The sequence below is a fragment of the Sciurus carolinensis genome, chromosome 4 (genome assembly GCF_902686445.1).
Source record: "Sciurus carolinensis chromosome 4, mSciCar1.2, whole genome shotgun sequence".
NCBI classification, from domain to species: domain Eukaryota; kingdom Metazoa; phylum Chordata; class Mammalia; order Rodentia; family Sciuridae; genus Sciurus; species Sciurus carolinensis.
In genome coordinates this window covers 113,411,713-113,424,422 of record NC_062216.1, presented here as the reverse complement: position 1 = coordinate 113,424,422, position 12,710 = coordinate 113,411,713, and the positions used below count along the sequence as shown (strand labels likewise).

The window sequence follows — 12,710 nt, the reverse complement described above, 5'->3', positions numbered from 1 at the left end:
AAACTAGCAATTGCTAGTATCTGTCTTACTTGCCAAACTATAAAGTCCTTGTTGGCAGGACCCTCCTTAAGTTTTTACTTTCAACCTAACTTAGTACCCCACACATAGTAAAGGATTGATAAGTTTACTAAAGGAATAGATAACAACTATTATGATCTCTCACCTAAGGCTGCAAAACCAAAACCCACAAATACACACTCCAAAACAGACAAGTGAACCCTCAATAAAGTAAAATATTAAAATGTCATATAAAGAAAGCAAATGGCTGGATTTACCCATGGTTGAGAGCTGACAAAGACGACACAAGTAGTAGAACAGTAAAATAACTTGAGAATGCTGGTAACCACAGAATAATAATTGACCAAAGATTTCTTAGGTAGTATAACTACGGATTTCTTAGGAAGTAAAACTAGAGCCTGATAGAAAATTGGGAAAGCTGTCAGAATAACTTCAATCCAGAAGGGGCTAGAGTCTAGATTTAAATGATACAGGGTACAAGAAATGCAAAGTCTATTGAGTCTAGAGCTTGGTTTCTAAACGACATTCTCCAATAAAAGGGACCTTAGAGAAATAGGTGATCCCAGGGGAGGGGTAGGAAAATACAAAGACAAGCCTGAAGCATCTTATGTATCTGAAAGCAATAAAGAGGTCAGGCACAGTGGCACATACCTATAATCTCAGCAACTCTGGAGTGTAAGGTATGAGAATTCCAAGTTCATAGCAGTCTTAGCAACTTAGTGAAGCCCTAAACAACTCAGCAAGATCCTGTCTCTGAATAAAATATAAAAAAGGGCTGGGGATGAGGCTCACTGGTTAAGTGCCCCAGGGTTCAATTCCTTGTACCAAAAAAAAAAAAAAAAAATGGAATGGGGATGTAGCTCAGTGGTAAAATAACCTTGGGTTCAGTTTTCAGTGCCAAAAAAAAAAAAAAGGGCAATAAAGTTAAAAAAAAAAAATTGTGTACAAATATGATTAACATGAATGAATTCCCAGTGGCCAAAGATAGGAAAGCTTGAGTAATTAAGCAATGTAGTATTAGATTATAATCCAAATATAAGATAAATATACACAAATACATACTGATATGAATCATGGTCTAAATAAATAAATGGAGATCAAAATTCCTTACGGAGGGCTGGGGAGATAGCTCAGTTGGTAGAGTTCTTGTCTTGCAAGCACAAGGCCCTGGGTTCAATCCCCAGCACCACAAAAAAACAAAAACAAAACAAAATTCCTTACAGAATTCCAAATAACAAATACAGATACTGCCCCCTCTGAGATGAAGATTAATTCCTGTCAATCCATTGAGGTTGGGCTAGACTTACTGATTCACTTCCAGAGTAGGCAGAGAAAACTTTATCATGCAGAAATCTGGCAAACACTAACATTGATGGTGCTACTGCGTACCGCAGACACTGTGTTATGAAAAGGGTACTTTACCTGTGGTATTCATTCAGAAAGCACATAAGCTGGGCCTGATTGTGGCTCAGTGGTAGAGCCTTGCCTAGCCTGCGTGAGGCCCTGGGTTCAATCCTCAGCACCACATAAAAAATAAATAAATAAAATAATATTGTGTCTATCAACAACTAAAACAAAACAAAACAAAAGCTGACAATGAGCAAAACATCAGACAAACCAAGATTGGGGGCTATTATACAGGCTATCTGGCCAATATTCCCAAAGACAGACCAAGTTATGAAAAACAAGGAAAGACTGTCATAGAGGACAGTAAGGAGATATGGCAAGTAAATGCAATGTGTTACCCTAGAATGGATCCTGGAACAGAAAGAGGACATCCGTGAAAAATTAGTGAAACCCATAGTATGAAGTTCAGTTCACATAATGTACCAATGTTAGCTTCTTAGTTTTGACAACATACCCTGGTAAAATCTTAGGAGGAAAACTGGGTAAGGGTTATATAAAAACCCTGTACTCCCTTTGCAACTTTTCTGTAGGTTTTTTCCTTCCCAATACTGAGGACTTAACCCAGGGACACATTACACTGGGCTACATCCCCAGTCCTTTTTATTTTTTATTTCAAGATAGGGGATTGCTTATTGCTGAGGCTGGCCTGGAACTTGAAATCCTCCTGCCTCAGCCTCCCCAGTTGCTGGGGATTATTGGCATGTGCCACAGCACCCAGCACTTTCTGTGAACCTAAAATTATCCCTTTCTCCATAAAAAGAAAATTGTTCCAAAATAAAAACCTTATTTAAAAAAAAAAGGGGGGGGGGAGGGAAAAAAATAATCAAACATCATTGCCCTATGTAAACGTATGATTACACAAATGGTATGCCTTGACTCCATGTACAAATAGAGAAACAACATGTATCCCATTTGTATACAATAATAATTAAAAAAAAAAAAAAAAAAAAAAAAAAAAAAGGAGGAGTTGGGGCTGCCCGTTTCTTTTGGCTCTCCTTGTTTGCTTTTTGCCGAACTGGGATTAAATCCAGGACCTGGCACAGGTGTTAGGCAAGTGCTCTACAGCTGAACTACACTCCCAGCCCTTGGTTCTTCACTTTTCTAGAAAGTTGTGGAACAGTGACCTGATCATGAAACTTTACCTGGGATTGAAGTAGGGTAAACTTCACTAATTAACACACACGGAAGCACAACATAGTGTATCTGGAAACATTTGTTGAGTTCAGAATATGAAGTTATAACCATAATCTCCCCATTCCCCGCCCTCTCAATACACCAGAGACATGGCTTTTTTATTAAAAAAAACTTTTTTTAATTGGTTTACAAAGGAGCTACAGACTACATCGAAACTAATCTTTGTACAAAAGGGGGAAAAAAAGAGCCCCAAAACACCCAGAGACAAAAGGTAGGGGGAGAAACAAGAAAGATGATACAAAAGGAGCAGGAAGAAACTGAAAAACAAGAAATTAGCATCATACATACACAAGAGTAAGCTGGAAAAGAGCAAGATGAGAGAGCATTAAAAGTATTTACCCACACAGCCCTGGTGATAACTGGTTTGGAATCAACAACGAACACCACACAGCATGAGATTATTAAGAAGTTTAAAAAGGCAACAGTGGTATGGAGACTGTTATTGCCAGTGTTAAGAGAGAGAAACTTGTTTTAGGCACCAGAGATTGAAGCACCACCCCTTGCCCCAGGATGACAGACTTGGGAAGAGGAGCAGGCCCTTGGACAGCTGCCACTGGTGTGTATGTAGAATGATCTCCCAAAGTCTTTTTGCCCTAGACTCTAGGTAAGGGCCATGCGTGGGATGCCACTGGGAGAAAGGGATGATGAGAAATATGAATAGCTGCCCCTGCTGACGTTGTTCAAGAGCAGTTAGTTACTGGCAAAGCTGGGTAGAGGAAACCCGATCCTCTGTGGAGAAGGCACAGTGTGATTCGGAAGGCAAGAAATAGGAAAACACACACCCAAGGGGAGGTATCGACAAAGTCCTCACTACCTGCAGCCCCAGCCTAACCTCCCCCCACCTTTTATTTTATTTTACTTTTTTCTTTTTTATACTGAGCTGGGACTTAGAAGAATTAAAGGAGAGATCATGGTTAACTAGATGAAGGTTAATCCCTTCATCTAGACAAGGAAAACTGGGCTGTTTGAAGGAGTAAATGGGAAAATAATACTCCTTCCTCTCAAATGAATGTTGTGGAGAAAATCCTTTTGAGGTTGTTGTTGAAGTCAAAGCAGAGAAGGCCTAAGGGAGGAATAAAGTCAGGATCTTTCCTTCTTTTCCTTTCCTAGTCTTCAATCTAAGACATGTGAGCCAAGTGTGGAAGAGGGAGTAGAAATTTAAGCTTAAGGCTGCTTAATGTCTTTCCTGGGGGCTGGTATTTACAGAAGGCAGACAAAGAAAAGAAATAGGTCAACCTCAAAGCTGGTCTGCTCATCCTCCTAGAAGAGGTCTGTACCCCCGGAGTAGAGCCAAGGCAGGCACCAGAAAGAACACAGTCTCCCAAACAAAAGTAATAACATGCCCATATTTTATCAGCAGTTCTCAAAAGCAATGTTTTCCGGGGCTGGAGAGGTGCCATATCCTCCTCCCTTTCCACAAAGCTACTGCTGCCACCTTTCATCATTGCACATGAGTTACTGGTTCTCTTCTAAGGGAAGATGAACTCTGAGATTTCACATTTCTCCTCCCAACCCAAAGAAGCTACTCAGCTTTGGATAAAGGGAAGGAGAGTTATGCAAAGGGCCCCTTATCACTTGAGGCAGCCAAATGTCCTCATTTCCTTGGTACCTGATCTCCAAAACTCTTTTGATCTGATCCCAAGGTCCAAAAGGCATCAGGGTACTTACAACTGAATGAAAACTTTAGGCATGTAGCACCAGGGCTCCCCCAAAGCATAATAGGGGTCTGATTAGCACCCCAGAAAAACCCCTCAAAAAGTATATAAATTTATTGCGTCCTAGCAAAGATCTGCAGCTTCCAGTATTCACACAATGTGAAGAGATTAATAATACAAAATATATTCTGAAAGTCAAACACCTGCAGTTCATAGTGCTTTCTCAGATTTGTTAAAAAAATACAATGCTTAGTTTCCTATATAGGATATACAAAAGCAAAAAATATATATATGTATATAGTAGAAATAAATCAGCCATAGTAATTTACAGCTTTTGTCTCCAACCCTCCCCCAATCATAATCTTTACCCCATACTTCAGTCTACACTTTTTGGGATCAAAGGTTCTATTTATTCTGAAACCAGGCTGAGAAATATCCATTAAACTGCATTCTGCATAGCACCCAAAAATAGAGTGCCAGCTAGGAGGTCTCTGAAGGAAGATGGTGTGAGTTGTTACTTCTCTGGGTAAAAAGTGAGACATAAGTGATAAGCAGATGAATGTGAATGGGCAACCTGAAAGTACAAGACAATGAGTGCTTTCTTATTACTAGTCCTGGTCATGCAAGGTTTGGTCATCAAAAAAATAATAATTTAAAAAATCATGAAAAAAATGTTCAGAACATGCATGTCAATTTCATTAATTTCTGCTGGCCAAAAGTTCAGGAAAGGGGGAGTAAAGAGCTCCTGACTCAAGGAATGTAGCCACCTAACTTCTCCTGGAAAAGACTGAATGGCTTGCTGCTGCTTGGAGATAGAAGCAGAAGCTGATTCCATTTGGGGGCCAAACAAGATGCTGGATCTGGAGCTTCCTCTGTGGGAAAGAAACAGGATAAGTGAAAAGAATTGGATATAAATTCACTCATGGTAATGAACCAGCAACTTTTCACCCAAGAGAGAAACACCATCAAATAACCTTATCTAAAAGTTTGTAGTTCTCAGCATCAATAAGCTAGTTTGCATCTAATAATTTCATACTGGAGAAGATTCCATTCCTGGAAATGCTCCATGGAGCAAAATACTATACACTCCAGCACAGTATCCTGTCCCTTTCCTCCAAAAGATGCCAAAGAACATGATTACAGACATAAAATAACCGGCTCCAAGTTCTGCCTTTCAGTGGGAATAAAGGGTGTGATGGTGGACAGTTATGGATGACTTTTACTTCAGCATTCTGAATCTGATCTGGGTAAAGTTCCTTGCAATAGTTCCTGAGTGTTGGTAACAGTATTAAGTCTGTAGATAAAGGACCAAATGGAGTGAACTATTGTTTAGAGTATTAACAGCTATTATATTTCAGTTTAACAACAACGTAAAGTTACCCAAAACTTAATTTGAATGGATTTTATATAAAATATATAGTAGAATCATAGCATCATCTATTGGTAGCCAAGATAAAAAGACTTAAGAACAAGGACTCTGCTATAGAGCTGGATGATGGGTTTCACTTTCACACAAAAATAGTTTCTTCTTTAGAAAGTGCAGAATATCCCCCAGTCATAATTATAACTGATTTAGCAAAAAGCAGAGAAATGACCTCAGGAACATACCCAGGTTTTAAGACAGATTTCTAGGTAATGGACCTGAAAGGCATTTTGATCTGAATTTATTTTCCAACAATTTCAAATATAATTTCTCATCTGTATGTAGATATATACAGGCACGAACACACAGTCATACACACAGTCATACACAAACACTTCTCTATCAGATCAGGGTAATTTTTTATTGCAGGTCTCTTTTAATATTGGCTAACAGAAAACCTATCCCCAACCTAACAGATAACACACATACACACAGCCATTTCCACACTTCCTCACAGTGAAAAGCTCTCTAACAAGATACCAGAAGGTCAAGAGAGACAATGCTTTAATGGCTGGGCTTTGAGGACAATTCTGGTTGCATTTAAATCTCAGTGCCAAATGCACTAAGAGTTCCCTGCCGCTATAATTTTTGGATCAGTCTCTTCTGGAATCAGTCCACGGAGAAAGCAGATGATTTCTCCCAATCTCTCCTATAAACCACAGTGGTAAGACAAGATTTCTTTTTGTTCTGGGCTATCATCCCCATGATCATGTGCTTCCCTTTCCCTTAGGAACCACCCAAGTACATATGAGGAAGAATTAAGGGGAAAAAAATCATAAGAACCACTGTCTTGCCACTAGCACATGCTCTGGAGTTTTGCAGAATGGAAACCCAGAACAGATTTATTGGCTGATGTTCTTTAACAACATAGGGAAAGAAACTACCGAGATGTTCAAAAGAGGAAGTGTACTTCCTTTCAGAGTGTGAACTCAGAAGCCCATACATTAAGGCTTAGAGCTATCTTGGAAGACAATGGTACCAAAGTCCAAATACTCCACTAACTCCTGAACCCAACTATTAGTCACTTCCTCTTCTGAGAACATCTTTTTCCTATTAAAAGTCCCTATTATTTGACCACTTTTTGACAATTTATATAAACAGATCCCAGATATCCTCTTTAAATGGTCTCTTGTACAATTCCACAGAAAGATTTCTGATTCTTGATGCTTAGAGGAGCTAATAAAGGGAGATGCCTTTGACTCTCCAGCACCATGAAGGTGCCTGCGTCAGTAGTATTTTGAACATGATCTCCACAGCTACCTCAAGCATCAGACTAGGCTTCAAAGTTTTTCCATTCTGCTGCTGGGACTAAGGCTTTTAAGAGATTGACAGAAGTGCCTCATCCAGGGACCATTATCAAAAACAAAACATGAAGTGATCAGGTGAGAGAAGGGGAGACAGAAAGGGTTGAGTCAAGAGAGGAGTGCAAGAAGCTGATCCCAAATAAAAAGATAAAATTAAGAAAAGAAAAACATTATGTATGTATATATAAACTAAAAGCAGAGCATATAAATGCTTACTCTGGTGGGAAGCCAAGACAACATCTACAGAAAAGCTTGATGTGTCACAACAAGGCTCAGCCCTAAGGAAATAAGGCAATATAAAAAAAAAATGACCAAGGTATTTTGGTCACAGAATGGTCTCCTTCCTCCTCCCAGCCAACCCCTGTGAATGCATCTCTATATATCTTTATATATATATGCATATATATATATATATATAATATAGAATCTGTTTTTTGTTAAAAAGTATTTCAATGATCATATATATTTATCAAGGCATGATGGCTTTAGGTAAGGGGGGGGATCCATCATGGGAGAGCTGAGAAGGGGATACGCAGGAATGGGAGACAGGGGTAAGAAGTATAAGAAGAGACTGGGATCAAACAAATGCTCATCAAAGGGTGGCACCAACAGAATTTTCACTGATGTTTCCCACCTTTAAGGAGGCACTGATGATACAGGTGGGTGTCAGGACCCCAACTCTTCTTTGTATCCAACCCCTAACTCTTCCCATCACCATGCATTTTAATGCCTCATGGCTCTCTCTCTCTCCCACATGTCTCTTGGACCCATGCTAATTTGCACCCCGGGGTTGATGGGTATTGGCCCAAAGGTCTCTTGCCCCGGGTGCCTGATCTCAGAAGCCATTGCCACTGATATTAATGGACTGCAGATCCGCCACCTGCATGACGTTGATGCCACTGTTGGCAAGACGGGCAATTCCCTCAGGACAGATGGCCTCCATGGCTACCATATTGGTGGCAATAAGGGCTGAAGGGGTGGCAGTGCCGCTGCCTTCTGAACCTGCCCCACTGTCCAGGGGCAAAGTGCCCACACTCAGGGCTACACCTGGGCCTCCCTTCTTATTCTGGTGGGTTTTGATATGCTTTGACAGGTGATCACTCCTCATGAAGCGCTTAGGACACTCAGGGCAGGCAAATTTCTTCTCACCTAGATAAAGGAAGAAAAAAAAGATAGAAGCTGACATGTCAGGAAGCAGAAATACCTTGCTCAATTCACCACCTTCAAACTACATCATGTGTGGTAGCACACAACTACAATTCAAGTGACTTGGGGCTGAGGCAGGAGGATTTCAAGTTCAAGGTCAGCCTCAGCAACTTAGTGAGGCCCTAAGCCACTTAGCAACAACGTGTCTAAAAATAAAAAACAAAAAGACTGGAGATGTAACTGCATGGTAAAATGCTCCTGGGGTCAATCCCCAGAACCACAAACAAACAAACAAACAAATAAATATATGAGATTGAATAAGGTTAGCCTTAGAAGGTGATAAGAACATGAACAACCTAGCAAAAGTATCTTTTCCTTTCTTGGGGGAAGAAAAATAGATAAAGGTTGGGGAATACTCAATAAAGTAAGGCAGAACTTAGCAAGAAAGTAGGTAGGACAAAGACCAAGAAGAGCAATGGGGTCAGGGCTCCTCCTTTAAAGTCAACTTGAAACCTAGTTTCTCCCATCTTCAAATTTTGTTAGATTAATTCCAATTCCATTTGTGATCTACATATTCTCTTTCACACATAAGTTGCTCAGAAGTTTTAGCTATTTCACAGGCATATTTTGTGTCTTTCCATCTGCCTTATTGCTATTTCTTCCTTAGGCTCTTGCTCACCTGTGTGCGTGCGTTTATGTCTCTGCAGCTCATCCGAACGTGTAAAGCGTTTCCCACAATATGACCAAGTACACATGAATGGCCTTTCGCCTGTATGCCAGCGCAAGTGTGCCCGTAGGTGTGAGGTTTTGCCATATACTTTGCCACAGCCTTGAATGTGGCAAATATGCTGTTTCTTTTTGCCAGGATCCCCAGAACCCCTGAAATTGAGAAAACAACTATTATCACTCATTCTGAAGACTGAAATTAAAGAACCATAAAATATCAACAGCAATAGCTACATTCCAAACCCCCTTTTTCTTTTCTTTTTTTATTGGTACAGGGATTGAACCCAGGGGCACTTAACTCCTGACACACAACCCCAGCCCATTTTATATTTTATATTTAGAGACAGGATCTGAGATTAGTTGCTTAGAGCCTTGCTAAGTTGCTGAGGATGGTTTTGAACTTGCGATCCTCCTGCCTCAGCCTCTTGAGGCACTGGGATTATAGGCATATGCTACCATACCCAGCCCCAAGTCCTTTTTATTTTTAATTAATTAATTAATTATTGGTGCTAGGGATTGAACTCGGGGTGCTTAACACTACAACACATCCCCAGACCTTTTTTGTATTTTATTTAGAGACAGTCTCACCGAGTTGCTTAGGGCCTTGCTAAATTGCTGAGGCTGACTTTGAACTCAAGACTCCTGCCTCAGCCTCAGGAGCCACTGGGATTACAGGCATTTGCCACCAGGTATGGTCCTTTTTATTTTGAGATGGGGTCTCACTAGATTGTCCAGGCTGGCCTCAAATTTGTGATCCTCCTGCTTCAGCCTCCAAAGTCACTGAGGTTACAGGCATGCACCAGGGCATCTGGTTCTAGTCCAAACTTTTCTTCCTTCCTTCCTTTCTCTCTCTCTCTTTTGCAGTGCTGGGGTTTGAACCTAGGGCCTCCTGTATGCTCCACAGGTACACTGTACTGAACTTCACCCCAACTCCTAAACATTTTTATTTTTTTATTTTTTTTGGTTGTTGATGAACCTTTATTTTATTGATTGATTTATATTTGGTGCTGAGAATCCAACCCAGTGCCTCACACATGTGAGGCAAGTGCTCTAGCACTAAGCCACAACCTCAGCCCCTAAACTTTTATTTTTAAAAAAGGTTTCTCCTATTATAGAAGATAAATCTAGACAAGTATGGTGGTGCACGCCTGTAATTTCAGCTACTGGGTAGGCTTAGGAAGGGGGAATCACAAGTTCAAGACCAGCCTGAGCATCCTAATGAGACTCTGTCTGGAAAAAAAAAAAAGGGGGGGGGGGGGGGTTGGGAATGTAGTTTAGTGATAAAGCAAGCCTATGTTCAATCCCTGCTGATTTAAAAATAATCACTCAATCTAGCAGATCCTGGTTCTTTTTGTTGTTGTTATTAATGTTTTGATATTGAAGATTGAAACCAGAGGTGCTTTACCACTGAGCTACATCTCCGGTTCTTTTTTATTTCTTATTTTAAGGCAGTGTCTTGCTAAGTTTCTTAGGGTCTCTCTAAGTTGTAGAGGATGGCCATGAACTTGTGAACCTCCTGTCTTAGTCTCCCATGAGTCTCTAGGATTACAGGTGTGTACCATCACACTCAGATGATTCTGGTTCTTCACTGCCAAAATTCAAGTTGTAAGTTTCTTCTCTACTGAATATTTGTTTTTTGCTGCTTTCTGGTTCCTTAATCAACTTTGTTATTTGTATGTTTAAAAAGAGATAATCTCAGGGCTGGGGTCGCATCTCAGTGGTAGAGCACTTGCCTAGCATGTGTGAAGTCCCTGGGTTCTATCCTCAGCACCACATAAAAATAATAAAATAATAAAGGTATTGTGTCCATTTACAATGCTACAACTAAAAAAAAATTTTTTTTTTTTTTAAATGAGACAGAGAAAGATGCTCGCTTAGCTTGATGCAGCTGAGTCAGAAGGATTACAACCTCTAGGCCAGCCTCTGTAATTTAATAAGACCCTGCCTTAAAATAAAAATAAAAAAGGGTTGGAGGTATAGTTCAGTGGTAGCTCCTGGGTTAAACCACCAGTACCACCAAAAAATGAGAGACAGATGATCACTATTACAGTGACTTGTGCTGTCTGGAGGCATTTTGTTGTCATCTAGAACTTCAAGTCTCAACCCAAGCACTTCCCAAGGGAAATATTATAGTGGTACATTTGGCTATGGATTTACCTAATGAACAAAAAAAAAAGGGTCTGCCCATTTAAACACCTGGTGGGGAACTTAAAAAAAAAATGTATGATTGGGCACAGTGGTCCACGTCTGTTATCCCAGTAGCTGTGGCAGCTGAGACAGGAGGCTGAGATGAGTTCAAAGCCAGCCTTAGCAACTTAGCAAGACCCTATCTCAAAATAAAATATAAAAATAGAACTGCAATTGTGGCTCAGTAGTTGAGTTCCCTTGGGTTCAAACTCCAGTACCCAAAAAAAAAAAAAAAAAAAGGGGGGTGGTAGTATTTCACAATTGTAGAACTTTTCTCCTAAAACAGGAATCAAGAGCCAAATGGTAAAGAATAAAACCAAAAAGGTAGGGCATTATCACAGACTTCAGGGGAAAAGGTGGATAAGCTGGACAAAAGTTAAAACAGAGAACAGTCAGATGCGGTGCCATGTGCCTATAGTCTCAGCCAATGAGGAGCCTGAGGCAGGAGAACTGCTTGAAACCAGGAGTTTGAGGCCAGAAAACATGATATCACAAGACCCTATCTTAAAAAAGAGGGGACAGGCATGGTGGTACACACCTGTAACCCCAGGGGCTTAGGAGAATTCAAAGCATGCCTTAGTAACTTAACAAGGTCCAAAGTAAATTAGAGAGACCCTGTATCTAAACAAAATTTTAAAAAGGGCTGGGGATGTGCCTCAGTGGTTAAATGCCACTTGGTTCAATCCTTGGTACCAAGAAATTAAAAATTAAAAAAAAAAAAAAGAGAGAGGAGAGGCATAAAGGATCAATTACGAACCCTAATTAGTACAATGTATGTCAAAAAAAAAATTAAATGTTTAATGTTCCCCCTATATGAAGCAGATTCCAATTTCCTCTCAGGAAACTGTTCTGAAGCATTTTTTTCCAAAACTAATTTTTTAAAAGTATTTTTAAAATTGTCAATGAACCTTTATTTGTAAACCTGTGTTGTTGAGAATCGAACCCAGTGCCTCACACATGCTAGGCAAGAGCTGTACCACTGAGCTACAACCCCAGCCCCTCCCAAACCAATTTATGACGTGTGAACCATCAGTGGGCACTGAGGAGATTTTCAAGAGGGAATTTTCTTTGTGTTTGAACAGCACATAATATTACTAGCAAAGGAGAAAACCATAACAGAAATCAAATCACAGGAGCAAATCAGAGAGTTTCCTTCAAAAAACACAAGTAAGCCATCTGAAGTTTTGTTAGAGGATAACTGTACGGTACTCAGTGGTTCTGACTTAACTGCATCTGGTCTGCTTTTCTACAACACAGGATAAACAACAAAGAATTCAAATTATTTTGTTTTGGTACTTTCTTATTTTTCTATTTTTGTGCTTATTTAATGGAACAAAACTTAAATTTCTTTTTTTTTTTTTTTTGAGGAAAAGAAAAAAAAAAATATATTGCTTTGCTAGCAAAGGAGAAACACAGGGGACTCCTGTCCCAGAGGTTGTGATTCTCCTCATCAGGGGGTAACAGATTTTTATTTTTTTAACTTAGTTTTTACTCTGATACCAGGGATTGAACCCAGCAGCACTCAAGCCCTGAGTCACATCCCCAGACTTTTTTATTTTTTATTTTGAGACTGGGTCTCACGAAGTTGCTGAGGCTGGCTTTGAACTTGCAATCCTCCTGCCTTAGCCTCCTGAGCTGCTGGGATTACAT

General features: G+C 40.0%; 1 protein-coding gene across 4 annotated transcripts in view; it reads right to left on the bottom strand.

Moving 5' to 3' along the window:
* Nucleotides 1-4,584: 4,584 nt before the first annotated feature.
* Nucleotides 4,585-12,710, bottom strand: part of Sp1 (Sp1 transcription factor) — a 39,073-nt gene continuing 30,947 nt past the window's right edge. For 3 of the 4 annotated variants that reach the window (XM_047550305.1, XM_047550307.1, XM_047550306.1), the window contains exons 5-6: nt 8,827-9,026; nt 4,585-8,150 (exon numbers count right to left, since the gene is read on the bottom strand). In XM_047550305.1, the coding sequence (XP_047406261.1) occupies nt 7,837-8,150; nt 8,827-9,026 (514 nt within the window). In that variant the 3' untranslated portion in view covers nt 4,585-7,836. The remainder of the gene's footprint in view (nt 8,151-8,826; nt 9,027-12,710) is intronic. The other variant, XM_047550308.1, reaches the window with a different exon arrangement.